Source organism: Caloenas nicobarica, chromosome 1 (assembly GCF_036013445.1).
Source record: "Caloenas nicobarica isolate bCalNic1 chromosome 1, bCalNic1.hap1, whole genome shotgun sequence".
NCBI lineage: Eukaryota > Metazoa > Chordata > Aves > Columbiformes > Columbidae > Caloenas > Caloenas nicobarica.
In genome coordinates this window covers 3,151,188-3,169,321 of record NC_088245.1, presented here as the reverse complement: position 1 = coordinate 3,169,321, position 18,134 = coordinate 3,151,188, and the positions used below count along the sequence as shown (strand labels likewise).

At 44.8% G+C, this 18,134-nt stretch overlaps 1 protein-coding gene across 3 annotated transcripts in view; it reads right to left on the bottom strand.

Annotated features, from left to right (window-relative positions):
* PLXNA4 (plexin A4) overlaps nucleotides 1-18,134 on the bottom strand; it is a 498,451-nt gene that overhangs the window by 439,998 nt on the left and 40,319 nt on the right. For all 3 annotated transcript variants that reach the window (XM_065626967.1, XM_065626970.1, XM_065626969.1), the window contains exon 3: nucleotides 6,081-6,263. In XM_065626967.1, the coding sequence (XP_065483039.1) occupies nucleotides 6,081-6,263 (183 nt within the window). The remainder of the gene's footprint in view (nucleotides 1-6,080; nucleotides 6,264-18,134) is intronic.

Genomic DNA, 18,134 nt, shown 5'->3' with positions numbered 1-18,134 from the left:
GGCAAGGACTTCTCAAAGCAGGACGGTATATCAATGTAGGACACGGACAACTGCAGCCTTCACAGACGTCAAATACAGATGGAAAGCAGCATTGCTCCATCACAAGTGAGTGAAGCGCTCGGACTCCCGCTGATTTCGGAAGCTGTAAGGAGAGACCAGGGTGAACAAGAACCCCTTGCAGAAACCTGCTTCCCAGCAGGAGCCAGAGCCTCAAGAGCATGTTTTCAGAGCAGTCAAGTCCACTTGCCAAAGAGTTGGGAGAAAAAAAATAAAATTAAAAAAAAAAAACCACTCCACACCTGACTTTCAAAGCAACAGAGGGAAGGAGAAGGAAGCAGAGTTTCCCTGCTGACATATTCACACAGAGCTGTCAGCAACAGAATATCCTCCAGGGAATATCAAAACTGAGCAGGGTTTCTCAACTTGTGCATATTCAGAAACCCTCCTGCCTAGAGAAACTGTGAGGATCCCTGTCTTTACCTGCAGTTATCACAAGACTGCAAACCTGTGCAGGGCAAACCCCAGGTACTGTCATTAGCTCCAACCCCTTGGATGGGAGGTGAGGTATCAGAGAAAAGGATGATACTCCTCTCCATGTGGGTACACCATGATATCACTAACCCACCCAGAGCTCCATCATCTGTGGGTCTTTGTCCATCTCTTGCACCCTTTTACCTTGCTCAGTTTTTTTTCAAGAAAAACTCCTTTTCATTCCTCTGTTGCCCACTCGTGGCACTTGGGAGCAACCCAGCTTTGTGGAAATACTTCACACGCTGCCAGTCCCACCAGCATTCAGCTGCTCTCCCTTGCTCAACGGGATGAACTCTACTCTGGGAGGGATTTCACCCCACATGTGAGGGGCAATGACTGTGGCAAGAGGAGTCATCATAACAATCAGCTATTCAACGCCCTCAGACACATGGTGTGAATTTTGGGGTTGTCCTATGCAGGGACAGGAGTTGGACTTGATAATCCTTGTGGGTCCATTCCAACTCAGACACTTTATGACTCTGTGATAACAGAGCTGTAGGTTTGGGCGTCCTTCAGGGTTACCTTCCTGAAGCAGTCCTGACACTACCATAAACCAAGGTGCATCTTCTCCAAGTCACAGGTGGACTCTTCCCATAGCTGTCAGCGGTTCCCATTCCCTGTTCAAGGCAGAAGGGCTGTGAACAAGACCATAGCATCCAACTGGAAGAGCTGTCGGCCGTCCGAGGGGATGGGGTAGCCACAACTATGCAGCCAAAAACGGGCAGGAGTTCAGACTCGCATGTACTTTCCAATCCAATTATCCATCTGAGAAAGCCAACCTTCCTCAACACAACCGTGAGACAGGCCAAAATGACAATTGCAAACCCGAGCTCTCAGATCGGGAAAAAAAAAAATAAAAATAAATCTCCCTATGGCGTTTTGTCTGTGGATCCAAAGCGAGCACGGTCTTGAGGGTTCAGGGTAATCCGGAGGGTGGTTCACGAAATTGGTTGGTAGTGAGAATTTTCTACTAAATAGAATTTAGTAGATTCTATGGCCAGATTTCAGAGCTGTCTGATCTGAATGAAAACTTCTGGCCCGAATGGCAGTCCAAATCTAAAAAGCCCTTCAAAGACCTCAAACTGATGGGATTTTACGTAAAATGAAAAACAGGCCACAGAGTGAAAGAATTGGTTTTTAAGCCAAATTTCTTTCTCTGCAAGGAATTTAGCATAAAAAAGGCTTCGAGTGAAATATTCTGATGGAAAAAAAAATACTCATGAGGAAGTTTCAAATAAGTGTAAATTACTACTACTCTGTCTTCGAATAAACATTTCAAAATGGACAAAGAGCTTTGTTTTGTTAGAAGTGCAATTCCTAGGGCTGTTCTTGTAAACTCAAATCCCCCTTTACACCTGCATCTACACACAGAATAATTGCAGGTAAGTTGTATTTCTTTGACTGGAAACTATCTGCACAAAAGCAATGACCCATAAATTAAATGCCTAGGGAAGGGCTACAAGGAATACTGAACACTGCTACGCTCCCTTAGTGATGACAGGTATTAGTGGCCATGTAATTTGGCCAGACACACCAGAAAAAAAAAAATCCAGAACAAGCGTATGAAACCATGCAAAGCATCTCTGTGGGTACATCTCAAGCTTTCTCCTGCCACCAGAGTGAAGAGCTAAGCATGTAATGAGAGAGTCTGCAAAGGAAAAGAAAGTCAGTGGATTTCGGCACCTGGCTGTTTTACAGCAAAAAGTGGTTTGTAGGAAGCACAGACCCAGGAATAACTCCTATTCCCGAGGGCTGGCTGCTCTGCTGTTCACAGAGAGATGGAACAGACCTTCATTAAACTCAAGCAAGGTGTTTTTTCCCTCCTGGAAAAAAAAAAAAAAAAAAAAAAAACACAAACACTAAAAAATCACAAGTGTGCCGATTGACTCACTCTGCCCGTGAGGCCCACCAGGCACCCTGGGGTATATTAAATCTGTGGCGACACTTGCCAACGTGATACAGAAGATACCTAGATCTGATTAAAGCACTTAAAGACGAAATATTTCTCAATAAAAAATACCGCAAGATCTTTAATGCCTACAAGTGGTCAGGAGCTGGTTTTCCATCTCATCTGATTTGTCTAGTTTAGCTGTTTGATATGATCACACCTCAGTCTTTAGAGCATTAATCTTCCCCAACAACTCCTTGAGTAAACTAAATATTTCCCAGCTTTTGCAGAAGGGAAAATGAGGTATGGAGGTACACCAGGAGTTTCTAGTAGAGCAAAGAACTGAACCTGGATATCTCCCAACTCACCCATCCCTAGGCCACCTTTATTCAACCCCAAGATACCAGCAGAACCCTCAGGTCTTTAATCCGTGGGCCACCCTTCTCCATCCCCAAGATGCCACCAGCACCCACCAGGCCTTTAATCCAAGGTTTCTATACACGAGATACAGACAGGGGGAATTTTTCTTCTTCGTAGCTCTGCATTTTTATCCTATTTATATCTTCATTCTGCAGGGCCAGGCTGTGCTCTGGACAAGCCAGGAGAATTGGAGGGCGTATTTCTACAGCACATTATTCAGTGCCTTCCCATTGCTCTGCACATGTAGCCATGTGAATGAGCGAGGGTTGCAAAAATGTATTTTGCCTGGGGCAGTGAAATAGCTCGGCCTAACCTTGTCATTCTGTTTCACTCACACTTTTCCTACCCTATCTCTATCTCAGTTTTTCCTTTTCTTTCTCTCTTTGTTGTCTTGGTTACATGGGTAGATTCCTGATATGCTGCTAGTTTTCATTTTAATGATATGTTCCTGTAAAGCACAATATTTTACTTCAGTTGTGTGTGCCACTGGATAAATTTCTTTGACATATGTGACATTTGTTTATCAACTAACAGATATTGCTCTATGACTGTGGGTATTTTGCAACATATTCACGGATTGCATGCATCAAAATCTGATATACAGTTTGCATCTTTCATATATAAAAATGCACACAAAGAAAAAGACTGAAACCGCAGGAAAAATACGGAAAGTTTCTCCAAAACCATCCGGTAATTACTTGCACTGAGTCTTGCAATGACTGAGTGGATCCTGGTATCTTGAAGATAATCTAGTAACTCTTCTCTTCATGCTATCCAAGATATTTCACCAAGTAGCTGCACTGCACCAGGAGAAAGAGCAGCACGTACCATGCATGGTAACACTAAGCAAGCAGAAAAAAAAAAAAAAAGGACAATTTCTGGGCTTTGTCCACTGGTACACAGAGTTTTGTCTACTCCTACAAAACTTATTCCAATTTACCCATGGGCATTTTTTTTAAAAAACATCAATCAAGCTTCATGCTAATGTAATGGATTTCGCTGGAGTCACAATACAAATTCAGTATTCCCCTTGCTTCCTGTTCAAAAGCACCTGATTGATGAGCCAAGATGGAAAAACAAAAAAACCCCACAACTTCAAAAGGCCCATGAAGCCTTAGCAGGGACCAAGGAGTGTCAAGTGAAAATCCTGGGTGCCAAACAAGCCCTGTGTGTCACTCTGAGGGGAAAACAGGGTGGTGTCCTGGGCTCAGATACCCCCAGGAGGACAGCCAGTGATCGCAGAAGTCATAGCAAGGATGGAACTGAACCTGCAGGAGCTAAAGGTTTCCAACAGCCTGGATCAACTGGTCCAAAACAACCACACGTGTTGTGGGGAGCCCCGTTCTGCTCTGCTTTCTACCCCTCTGGTGGAGACTTATTCATCCGAGAAAGATCTCAGCCCGAGACTCCAGCTCTTCTCCGACACATGGACCCAACACACTATCTATCTCAGGCAGAATATTCAGCACACTAGGAAAAAAAGGGAATAAAACAAAGCTTTCTCAAATTACATCAGCCAGCCCAGCTCCCCTTTTCTCATTCTTTACCCTATAAGGCTGTCCCCGCTCTCTACCACATTCCGTAGAGCACTAAACGCTTTCTCTCCTATTTTCCCCTATTAAAAGGGCTCAGATCATGGATTCTGCAGCGTGACCTGCAAAGGCAAAGACAGAGCTGTGTCTGAGTTTTCATCTCCTGAAGCCAAAATTTAAAAGCAAAAGCTTGTGAGTGCAGGGAGGCAGCAGTCACTCTTAACCATTTAGGTCTCTTGGATATTTACCACTCAGATCTCAGCTACCTCATTTTTCCCCCCCCACGAGAGACTGACTGGAGAACGAAACAGTTTATTATGATATCACAGATGACAGGGAAGCAAAACCTAATTAGTCAAGGGAGGAGATTATTTTTACTACAACTGTTTAAAAAAAACAATTTGGCTCCTTTTCCACATGCTTGAATAGTCTGTTAAAAAAGAAAATAAAATCTCTTTTCCAAAGTATCAGCAGCCTTCCCTCTGCTGAACAAAGCCAGAGACATTTGCCAGTGAGCAGGATCCTGTTCCCCTTGCAGACCTCTCTCTGCACGGGGGCATTGCCATCTGAATTTGCAACCCTGATTTTCCTTTTAAGTGAAGAAATAGGTAGAGGAACAAAATCAGAGCACTCAGACCTTCCTTAAGACCATCGGTAAGTGAATTACTCCCTTTCTTCCCATCTCTGCCCGCCCCATACACAAGCCATAATGAGTCACTTTTCCATAGCTCCTTCCTCTCCCCAACCTGGAAGTTTCTTCTTTGCGAAAGGAATCAACATCCAACCCTCAAGGCTCTGCCCAACATCCTTTCCCAGCTTCTCACCCATCTCGATCATTATGACAAAGCCACAGTCTCCTCACACATATAATATTTTTCAACACTCCCGGGTCATTCAGACAAACTGGCACACAGTGCGGTTGAAATGGAGATGATGCCCATCATTAGCATGAGAAGGTCACTTCTAATACCTCTTGTAGCCTTGAGAAAACCGTAGGTAGATAATTCTGTTTCCACTTCTCAAGAATCTCTACTATTGCCTTACATGGCAAACTACAGAGCCACAGCCATCCAACAGACATATTTTTAGTGAGAACGCAGTGAGGAATATAAATACATTCCTTATTACATTTAGGTTTCTGTGGTATCCACCATAAACATAATGCTCATTATCGTTCAAGACACAGCTTTCTTTTGATAAAAACACTCTTCCTCCAGTACAAGCACCCAGCCTGACCTAAACAGAGCAACCGTTAATCCTGTGCTGGGCTCATGGTAAAATCACAGTCTAGTCACGTTGCTCTGAAGAAAGATCCCCAGAGCATGAATCCCCTTTCTTAACAAACTTCAGCCACAGGCAGCTTTTCTCCAGCATGCACAGATACCCTGTGATCAACTACTTAATTTAGAGATGGTCCGAACACAAGAATACTCTGTTGGATGTAAACGGCATCAAGTCCATCTGTGGCTTGACTTCAGAAAAATTCATTTGCTGATGAACAACAATTTGGAAAAAGGATTTTATCCTTTCTCACGTCAACGCTATCCCTCAAGGCTGAAAACCATTTTTTTTGCCAACCAAAATAACATTTGCTATCCTTGAAATAAGTGATGAACCTTAGCATAAGGACTGCACTCACACTCAACACAACATTGCAAATCTCCGTAAGAACGTGAAAATCTGAGTTAGAGGACCACATTAGGTCTTACCTTCTTGAGTTTCCCACTCTTGGTGCCCACAAAAGCCAGGGAGTGGTTCTTGTAGACGTAGGCAATCACCGATGTCATTCTGTCTCCATCCTCGGTGAAAATGGGGAGTCCTCGCACCATGGACGATACTCCCAAGGGGGCATTCATATCCAGGCCACAGAAATTGTCATCAATTGTTAACAGCTATTAAAAAAAAAAAAAAAAAAAGTAGTGAAAAAACAAAGCCACTGACTCCTTAGCCATTTAGAAAGTATCCATCCAAGCAGGGACGTCATTGTATGACATTTTCATTTTATAATGCATGCAGCTTATAATTCACTTCAGATAAATCAACGACAGAGGCAGAAGTGGAGAAATACAGAGGTGGAAAATATTTGTCCAAAGTTGTGTGATGAGTTACAGACAAGAAGGAGAACGGGAAACTTGCTTCTCTTGAATGACAGCCCAGCAGGATACATTACGTTAAGTCTTTTTCCTACTGTTTCACCAGTCAGTTTTACCAGTCAAGACCTAGCAATCAAAGACAAAGCCTGCTGAAAATGTCTTAGACACATCTAGTTCTGTCCAAAACAAACAAACAAACAAAAAAGTATGCACATCATTCCCATGGGATTCAGAATAACAGCCACTGAACTGACAAATAAAACAGACCGTGGCCTGCCCTCTGGCCCTGAGACTCAATAGTAAGGCTCACATCTATGAAACACAAAAATAATCACTCCCTTCCCACCACCAAATCCTGTAGCATCACCCACACTACACCTTGAAAACCACAGTCCCCCAAGGCCTGTCCAGGGATCGTCTGGGCAAGGCCTGCTCAGACCAGGCCAAATCTGCAGTAAGGACCAGGCTAAGGATTAAACACTACAGATGATGCTTGCACACACTTCCATTCCTGGGGTTAGTTTGACCATATAGTCCAGGGTCCTTTTCTCAAACTGTTTGACCTGAGCACTTCATCCTGCTGGGTCTCCATCTCTTCCTCATGAAATGGAGATTATCCACATTTATCCATCTTACTGGGATACTGTAACTCACTGGAGTTCTTTGGAGAGAATTGAAGGCCTCACAGCTATTTTGGGATTTTTCCAGCATTTGTTGGAGATGATACCCATGAACTTCTAGCAGACAAAAGTTTCTGTTCATTAATGCTGCTGCCTAAGCTCTAACAGGTTGGATATCAGGAAAAAATTCTTCATGGAGAAGGTTGTGAAGCAGTGGAACAGGCTGCCCAGGGAAGTGGTGGAGTCACCATCCCTGGAGGTGTTTAAAAGGTGTATAGACAAGGTTCTTAGGGACATGGTTTAGTGCTGGGGTTATAGTTGGACTCAATGATCTTGAGGGTCTCTTCCAACCGAAATGATTCTATGATTCTAACACCTATTGCATTTGAACTCAACAGGCTTGTCATCACACAGATGTTCCACTGGGATCTTTGCGTATGAATTCATGTTGTCTCCGAGGGCATTTCTTTGGTCTTCAGGGAGTCACAGAAGTGCAGCAGCAGCACAGTATGGACAACTCTTCTACCTTAAGCAACCACCTGGACAGTAGATAAGGCTAATACAGGTTGCCAGTATGAAGATCTCCACAGAATAAGTCAAATAAAGCTGAAGCTCCAAATATCACTGTACACAATTGCCAAAGCAGTTAGACTTGATTAGCTTCAGTGAGACCACTCACAAATTACAAGTTAAGCAGCTGCTTAAAATGTGTTGCTGGACTAAGGCCTAAAAAGGCAACAATTAGTTGTACAGGAAGGTTGCCTAGTTTTTATATATCAGTAATAAAGGACCATGACACTTTTCTTTGTCTGAGCTCACATCTTCCTGCAAGCATGGCTAAAATACATACTGCTTCTTGCTTGAGTTCATCAGCAGTAAAAACCTGACAGTTGATTCATTTTATCCTCACCCAGCAATTACAGGGAATAATTACGGATGATTTTACTGAATGGAAAAATAATGTGCCCTAAATGTATTTATAAACACATAAAACCTATGAGGGATTCAAACAGCCATTAGTAAGGAGCAGCTAGCCTGAGCTCTGGCCTGCAAGAGTCATTAGTGTTTGTGAACTGCCCTTTCAGAGCTAAAACATCAGCTCAAAGAGCAATTATAGATCAGATCAACAGCCTCCATGAGCAGCAGACAGGATGTTTCTTGCCTACAATGCCAGCACAAAGTCTAAGATAAATCTTCATCCCAGCTCCAAAGGCCAAATTCATCTGAGATATAGGACCACCGTGCTGATGGCCACACTTCAGAGAGGCAGGACACCCCCACAGACAGCACGACTTGTAAAAACTCAGTGTTTCTGTTGATAATGAGAACACATACAGCTTCATTACACAGGTCAGGATGGAAAAACTGCAGCTTGATTACTCAGGAAGTACAAAGGTGTTTGAAGCAGCGATGTTACTCAGATCTTCCTGCAAGACGTGAGATACTGACTGTCAGAGATGAGCTAACAAGAAGAGCAGTGTGTTGGTCTGATGAAGCACGACAAGCCTTCTGTTCACCAATTCATTACCCAACACACTGTGGATGAATCCCTGGTGAATGGACCCCTGGTGCGGGATCCATCTCACCTAGCTTTAGCCATGTGAAATCTAATCAAATAGCCTACAGTGGTCATCTAAACTACCTCCATAATCAATGGAGGAAAGGAGGTATGTCAGAGAACAAGCCAACCAATCAACCTTGTAATGCAGTGGGTCACCTTCTGGTACAGCCAGTTGGTTGCAAAAGGACTCCAGATGATTCGCTTAGCCTAAGCATCTAACATTAAGATGTATCATGCTTTGAACAGGAGGCTGGACTGTATGATATTTTGAGGTCCCTTCCAACCTGAATCACATTATAGATGGAGGATCTGAGAAAAATCCAGGTATTGAAGTCAGGCCCACTTTGGTTAGAAACTCTTAAGCTTTCAAATTAACATGATCTGTGTATCAAGGCTATAATAAAACTGTGTACGTGCCTCACTCAAACTGACAGCCTGGCAGAGAGAAGAGTTGTTTCAGACTGAGAGCAAGAAATTCCCGAGTCTTCCACAAATAGCAAAAAGAGTCACAAAAGAAAGCCCTGCTTTGTCGCAGTTTTAAAGGGAAACAAAAAATCAGAAACAGCTTTCTTCACCCCCAAGAGGATGAAAAACTCAATAGTGCCAACAGATGTCTTACCTAAGTTCCAGTGTATGAAGCTCCATCTCAAACAACAAGAAATGCCTCCAACACACTCTCCTCCCTGCAGCACGGTCCAACTGCTCCAGCTGAAACACTTGAGCAGAAAGGACCCATGCAACACACTCTATCAACAGCAAGGTTGCATTAGCTGGAGTATATGATTGCTGTAGGTATACATATCAAACCTTACAAAGCCAGAACAAGCTCCCTTCTTCCTGTGAGACCCTGCACAGAAATAGAGCCAGAGATCCCAGCATCAAGCACAATAACCTGCAGCTGATCCACCGCACAGCTGCAACCTGTTGAGACTTAATTAATCCAGTTGTCACAGGTTACGTCCTCCTCCAGCAGACTGGGCCCAGCTCCAGCTGAACTTAATGAGGCTGATATCATGGTTTTCCCCCATACAGAAAAGAAAAAGAAAAACAAACAAACAAACAAAACCCTAAATTTAAGCCCATTTATTGATTTTTATTTCCCTGAGATTATTTACAGAAGGGCACATCCTTATAAGAAGGGCTTATAAGAAAGATAGGGACAGATTTTTAGTAGGGTCTGTGGTGATAACACAAGGTGGAATGGTTTTAAACTTAAAGAGGGGAGATTCAGACTAGATATAGTGAAGAATTTTTTTGCACTGAGGACGGTGAAACACTGGGCCAGGTTGGCCAGAGAGGTGGTGGCTGAACCATCCCTGGAGACATCCCAGGCCAGGCTGGACGGGGCTCTGAGCAACCTGAGCTGGTGCAGATGTCCCTGCTCATGGCAGGGGGGCACTGGGGGAGCTTTGAAGGTACTTTCCAACCCAAACAATTCTATGATCCAAGCACCAGGGTGAAGTTGAAGAGTGGAATCAGCATTTTCTCTTACATGACACATGAGATCAAGGACCATCACAGCACACTCTGGCCTCTGAAACACAGTAGATAAGGCCGTGATGGCCACTCACATGCTGTTGTGTGGGTAATGGAGAAGCAATCGCAGACTTGTGGTTTGCAATGTGGACAGCCAAGCCCGCAAGAATAGGAACAAGGCCAGCAAGCCGCACACCACATTTAAGATATTTGGGTTATTTCCTCTGGGGATCATCTGCAAAAAAATGCCAGCAAGCAAAATCCTACAAATAAACATCACCCGGCTTCTGTGCAGCTGTGGCTCTCAGCTGCACACACGCCTTTGTAAAGACAGAAATACAGTCATCTTCTTCAGCAAAGAGAAACACGTAAGGAAGTTGGGATTTATGATGAAAGGGTCAGGAGTTGCAAGCACAGGTTTATTTTCAATTCCAGACACTCCTCGCAGCAATATAAAGTAGCCACGTTAAACTCTCTGGAGCTTCTCTGCTTGGCAATTTCACGTTAATGACTTTCCAGAATGAAAGCGGAGGTGAGGACATGAATTCACTCTGCTTGCAACGCCGCTGCCACACCAGCTGGGATATCAGGGGGAGGCAAAGGGAAGATCTAAAGAGGCAGGAATGGGATTAGCAATTCTCGCACCCCAAGCAGTTAAAATCTAGCCCAGAAATTCACAGCACAATCTGTGGGTCACTCAGAAGGGAAGGGGAACGTTGCAGTTGAGACATTGGACTGGAGTCAATCAGTTCATCAACCCTGCAAAAGAGGGAATATTACTCACCACTCCTCTACCGCAGGGAAGCTGCTAAACACAGGTTTATAAGGTGCTTTACATATCCGAAATATCTTCATGTGAGAATGATTGGCAGCTCCCAAGGCATAAATGCCCTCCCAAGTCCCACCAGCTGCCTCTCCATCTTGGGCTGATGTGCAGGGGGAAGCCAGGTGGCGAGAGACCTGGTCTGCTCCTGCCACCGCTCCCTGCATTGGCACCCAGCGGGTTCATCTGCAGCCGTGACACCGTGGCCAAGTGTCACACTCACCAGCGAAATAGGAAGGATGTGTAAAAGAATGGGCCTGATTTACAGGAGGATTCTGGCAGCCATCTGCCTTCTCCAGGATTAAGCCTAACAAATAAATAGTTAACACATCCAGGCCCTCCTGGAGAGGATGGTTTTACAAGGCTGGTGCTGGCTCAGTCCCTTAGGGATTTGCTGAGCCCCAAAAACCCCCAAACTCAGCAGAAGGGCTAGAGCTCTGATTACACCACCTCCTTCATCCTCATCTGATTCCCCAGCAGAAGCGAGTACTTTGGCATTGCGCAAAGGGCTGAAGCACCAGATATTAGGGGGCCAGTGCAAACAGTACTCACAATAAACTGCAATTTTCCCTTAGACATCTGCTTTAGCAATTTGCTTCTGAAACAGCCCCTGATAATCAAATAGACCCTAATCCATATTTTGGGAAAAGCTTCAATAAAGGATTAGCCACCCCTCGTTCCTTCTTGCTTTCACCCCAGTGAAATCTTCCTCCCCAATCGAAGCACCGGGGCCTTTTTCCAGATAATCTCAGCAGGCTCCAAAGCAATTCCACAGACTCCCTAGGGACCAAGTCTGTCCCAATGGCCAAGTCTCGCCTTTGATTTACAGCTAATACCTAACAGCCCTGTCTTCATACGGTGGCAGGTACTTGGCTTCCCACTCTTGTTATCTCAGGCTTGGCTACACCACCCAAAGGAAGGAACGCATACATTACAGATGTCTGTGCTGCTAGCAGCTCGGGGAGCCAACGGCAATAAGAAACCAAGAGTAATATGCATTTGACTCTTTGCAAGGTCATTTCCATCACTTGACTGTAAGATCTTCTTTCCCTCCTGACTGCAAGGACTGAGCTTCCTGGTGAGCACGGACATGTATCCTATTCAGAAGGATGTTTAAAAATCTAGAGGCAGGAGCCCTAGGAACTTCACAGTACCTGAAGAGATACGATCTAGGGAATTTAAGGTCTAGAGCACCTGATGCAGGGGTAAACCTTAAATACCTATCTAACAGAGTTGCAAATGATGGAAACCATCTCCTTGCCAAACACAGGTCTTCAAACTCAACTGCAGCAGTATGGTGCCCAAGGCTTGTGCTTCTCCTGTTTGCCTGTGCATGTCCTCTTGATGATGGGCTTCAGTGCTCAGTGAACTTCTGGTTAGATGCTCATTTGCCCCACCCCTGGCATTAATACCTTGCCTGCCTTAAGCTGGATTGGCTCCTGTCTCTGACATTCTGAGGGATAAATGAAGGTGGTAAAATACTGGAAGAGGTTGCCCCATCCCTGGAGACATCCCAGACCAGGCTGGACGGGGCTATGAGCAACCTGATCTGGTTGAAGATGTCGCTGCTTATGGCAGGGGTTAGACTAGATGAGCTTTGAAGGTCCCTTCCAACCCAAACTATGCTATGATTCTATGATTCCTGCAGTGTCTCTACTTCTGGCCATGCTGCCTCTGAGTCTCTCTTCTAACTCCTTTGAGACCAGTGGAATTTGGTTCATCTGACCTTCTCCCCACAATCTGTGCTGTGAACATCAGCAGAACCATCACATTTCAGCCCATTGACTGTATTCAGCCATGAGGTCCTAGTGCAAGATGAAGACAGTCCCTCTGACTTTCACCTCGTGCCACATCATTCCTATAATTTGATGCCTGTTTCTGCCCTCCCCACCACATACATTCCTGACAGTGGGTCAGGAAAAGGCTGCGGGCTTGCCCAGTGAGCATCCGTGGCTGTAGACCTTTGTCATCTGCAATTCAAAACCACAGGGAAATTTTGTGGACAAAAAGATGGGAACCCTGGGCCACCAACCCAAGATAGCACAGATCACCAACCAACCCACTCTTCAGTGGTTAACCTACAGTCTAATGACACACAGAAATATCCAGTACTGTTTCCCCAGGGTGCTCTGTGATATAATGGAAGCTGAATAAAGAACTGGCATTTGGAAATACATTATAATTGCACGCTGCTTTTCACTTGTGCAACCACAGCAATGGTTACCGTGCAATTACATGTCACCATATACAAATGACAGTGCAGTTACAGTAACTTTACCAATTAGAGGGAAATTGGACCAACTATGCTAAGAGGTTTTTATTCAAACATAATTCAGGAACGCAAGAACAGAGGGGAAAGTTACTCAAATTGACTAGAATTGGTACAGGCGTTTGGGTTTTAGGTCTTTAGTTTAAGCATCAGTTCAAGGACTGGTGTCAAGTTTCCAGAGTGCTGCAGAATCTTAATGTAGTACAGACTTTTTATGTCTGTATTTATGTTCCTGCTGTACTGTGAGCATAAGGCTTCCCAACAGTATATAGCATGTACCTCCACGTCGTAAAATTTGCAATTTCCTGAAGAGGAGGCTGCCTTTCTTACAGAGAGCAACAGGTTTCTTTAGTCTTCAGGCCTTTTGCTCAGCAGAGCTGGCTGATTATTAGCAAGAAGTAATTGTTGCTGTAAATTTAGCATCCTCTAAGTCCTGACTTTGTCAATTACTAGTGTGCCGTAAGATGCACACAATACACATTGATTAGTTAGCCCCTAAAATTTTCCAGACCCCAAGACTGCAAAATTTATGCAATACTGGCATGAAGTTTGCTTTTCTTATTCCTTACTGCAGACCATGAAGATGCAGATCACAGATCGCTGCTGACCCCATGTCACAGCCACAGAGTTAGTGAGCAGCACCTGCAAATGCTTTTCAGGACTTGTTCTCAAACTCTTGTTCCCAATTTTGCTACACACGTTGCCTTACACAGGACTGGTCAGCAGTGGCATTTCTGCTCTGGAAGCAGCATCGAGGTATCAGAGAGAAACAGTTCATGCCCCCATGAAGCAAGTCCAAGACTGACTATCCAGAGAAGCACATCATAGATATTAACTGTGCAAGTCTGTCCTCAGCAAAACACATTTGATTCTTGGCCATTTGCATAGAAGACACTCCTACCATTACAAATGAAGATGCAATTAAGGAACCAGACTGGAACACCAGCAGGTCGATGAATCCGTGTTACCAATACCAGCTTCACCATGTTCTTCAGCTCCTACATCAACTTCACCTCCAAGTGTCTGCCAGGAGAAGCAGTCATACTATGTCAAAATAAAGAAGGCAAGGTGCAGAACAGACTCAGACACCTGGGAAAATTTTTCAGTGGGATACTTACACTCTCTGTGTTTGGATATTGTAATTTAAGTGATATTTCAAGTGCTTTGGTTAGAGTCCAAGGGTCTGATACAGGCAGGGAAGGGGGACAGTATCTCTATTGCAACACAAAGCGTCAGACCACAATAGAACAAATATACCAAACAGCACCGTGTCAGCCAAACATCCCTTTATCAGAAGCCATTTCCACCTCTTCAAAAAATTCTGACATTTCGATTCCAAATCTCAGCATTAGCACACCACGCTGTGCTGCTGGAGTGAAAATCAGATCCCGCAGGTGTGTGGTCTCTGAGGTTCATCCCCTCACAGGTGGCAACTCTACCTACAAACAAGAAGGATGGATGGGACCCAAAGAGCAGCAAACGCGACTGTAAAAGGAAGCTGAGTTCTTCCGCCGTCCCATAAACTTCCCCTTGCTGGCTCAGAGGCTGGAGGATCATAGCGATGAGGCACTGAAGGATAAACAGAGGAATATGATCTCTGCGACTCTCAGCTCAGTGCTTTCCCTGAGCTTTAAAAAATTGACTTAAAATTTTTCATACCCCCCCCAAAAGAAAAGAGATTATTGAGCGTGGAGACTCTGCCTTTGACACCGCCATGGTCTATTGCGTCAATAAGCATTTAGGGATTTTTCGAAAGTGAAGTATTGATCAAATAAGCAGCTAGAGCTTTTCTGTAAAACATATTCCAGCAGCAAAGCTGTTAACGCACCTGAAACACAGCAGCACTGGCTTCCCCTGGTGCCGCTGTAGCTGAGATGGGGAATAAGAGTCCCAGAGAGACAAAATCTTAGGTGAAAAGGGTTTTCTGTGTAGACAGAATGACCCGTTTGAGAGAAGGAGAAGTGCTTGTCAGCTGCTGTGTTCTATCCTAAAGGACGTCGCATTACCATGATCGGCAAAAGGTTGTCTATAGAAAAATTCCTGGAAACATCAATTGCAGTGATGGAAGAGGTGTAAGAAGAGACTGGAGCTCCGTCCTCTGTCAGCTGTGCCCCATAATCCTGAGCATCCTTGCCGTAACACGGCTTTCTCTCACACATCTCCATCCAATAGAGACACCTCACAAAGAGATGTTCCCTTCTCCAAACTACAAACCATTCTGTCCATCTTCCCCAAGTGGACAGTCAAACCTCAGGGCCCTTCTAAGGTCTCCACAGCAATATCACTGCTCTCTATTGCATGCAAGGTGCAGGATCCTTCTCTTGCCGACCAGTCCTCCTGTTCACAGACAATGTGCCTGGCCCATTATCTCCCAGTTATCTCCCAATATCTACAACTACCTGAAAGAAGGTTGCAGTAAGGGGGGTTGGTTTCTGCTCCCAAGTAACAAGCGATAGGATGAGAGGAAATGGCCTCAAGTTGCACCAGGGTGGGGGCTGGTTGGATATTATGAAAAATTTCTTCATGGAAAGGGTTGTCGGGCATTGGAACAGGCTGCCCAGGGCAGTGGTGGAGTCACCATCCTGGAGGGGTTGGACAGACGGACATGAGGTTCTCAGGGACATGGGGTAGTGCCAGGGTTGGGCTAACGGTTGGACTCAGTGATCTTGAGGGTCTCTTCCAACCAAAATGATTCTATGATTTTAATATTTGTTGGCAGCAGAATGGTTAAACCAGCATTTTGGGAGCATTTCTGGCAGCTGCCCGGCACCCCTCGTTCTTATTCCGGTGACGCACACCAGCACCTTGCCGGATAGAGTCCAGCTGCCTCCCCTGTGCCGGCACCACCAGAGATTCTCCACTGAATCACAATTACTATAATTATTATTTTGTTACACGGGCAAAAATTATCATTTGGGCTGCAAAGTGCCACACGCACCAGCAGCGCTATACAAATTAAACAACAACGCTGCTTTGCATGCAGGCGACACCTTTGCCTGGAGACCCCAGAGACGCTTAAAAGCATTAATTAAGCCTCACCGCAGTCCTGCAAAGGTAAGCTAAGTGTTATAATGAGTGACATGTATGTGCTGTTGCTCTTCCATATCGGGAAACTGAGAAAGCTCGGCTGGGTACGAGAGGCCCTGGCTTGCTCACCAAATAACCGAGAACCGAGTTGTGCCACATCCTATTTGAATCATAGAAAATGAATTTAAAGAAGCCTGGTTATCGGCTTAAACAATGAACTAAAGCACTCGAGGCCTGAAAAGAAAAATCTCCCACGTGCTGCCTCTATCTGTGCGGATCTAGGTACTTGAGGAATTCAGAGCACTTGTGTCAGCTGGGTATAAATTCACTCAAGCCATTAAGCTCAAACTCCTTCTGCATCTGAAAGCGGGAGTGTGCAAGGCAAAGGCTGCAGCCGGCCCTCAGAAACAGGGACAAAATTAGAATTACAGCCCTGCGTTTCTTGGAGTGGGATCCCAACCAATAGCCCCAACCCATTGATAAGTCCTGGGTCACTCCCTCATTAGGACGAGCACATTTTTATTATTCCCTTCTGCACGTTCCCTCGCTCTGCCTCTCCCACTCTCCCTCTGCGTCTTAATACGCGCCTGGCTAATATCGCTTGTTTACAGGATAAATCAGCTGAACAAATCCTATTATATATTGGAACACTGACAACGGCGGGGTAATGACATTGAAACAGGGAAAATGCGATGTTGTTCCTACGGATCTAATGTCACCCACATGCTCTATCAGCGATGCCAGCTCCAATACTGCATGGAGAAAAGAGAGATCTCTGTCTTTCTGCGGTGCTACAAATTAGCTGCATATATATCTGGGTGTCTTGCCATTCCTGCGTTTCTTTAAATATTTTAAATATTATTAAAATCTGCACCATAAAGCAGAAAACATTGGGGGCTGAAATGTTTACTGGCTCTTAAATTTAAGCAACTGGGTGCTGGTGACACAGGGGAGATGTCGGGTCCTACCTATTGTGTAGTTATCTGCAGGAGAAAGATGCAACAAAAGTGGGCATTTCAGCAAGCCGCATTCATCCACTTACTGACATTTATCTGAATGGAACAGAGCTGAAGAGAAGGATGATTTGGAGGTAAATGTGTGTAGGACACCCAGGTTCTGTCTCCATCCTAAAATCAGGGATATCAGCCCAGTCAGGTCTACACTGGCTCTGCAAACACCTCGTTTTGTCCCAAAGCTGTTGTCACGTTACCCAAAGAATGGGCCAGCACTAAATAAATAGCCTCTCATGCAAACTTACAGCAAAAACCATACTCCACACTAGCACAGTCATGCAGATGCCAGGCTGGGAGTGTGTGGGGCAGAAATATGGTCGGGTAAGACTTGGACATCTCTCTGTAGAGACAACAGCCTTTCTCATCTCCATCTTCACACTGGTCAGTCTTTGGGGTGGACACTTCCAGCATCTTTATAAATCCCACCCAGTACAATGGTGATCCGTGTTTTCAGGCAATTAGAGTACATAGAGACACAGGCTTAACTCAGGGAAAAAATAAAAAAATTTAAAAGTCCTGTGTTATGTGTGTGCCGGAAAATAAAATAAATACAGATGTGTGAACATCGGATCATTCCCAGAGGCTAAACATCTTAGCTGAGTCTCCAAGTACTAAGATAGACCCTGCCCTGTTTTTCACCCCAACGACTACACTTGCAAGAAAGGGTCTGTGCAGGATTTGGCCCAGAAAGCAATGCTGAATCCAGCATACCCTCAACCCCACCTCGACAGAACGGTTATTGTACCAACTTCAGCCCTCGGCTGCCCCCAGTCCAGAGGTGCTTTAAATAGCACCAGGCTTGCAAAGGGAGCTGGAGTCACTTTGCTTCTGGCTCTTCCAGGATGGCTGGCTTTTGCTTGCTAGGGTTTTTTTTGGGTTTT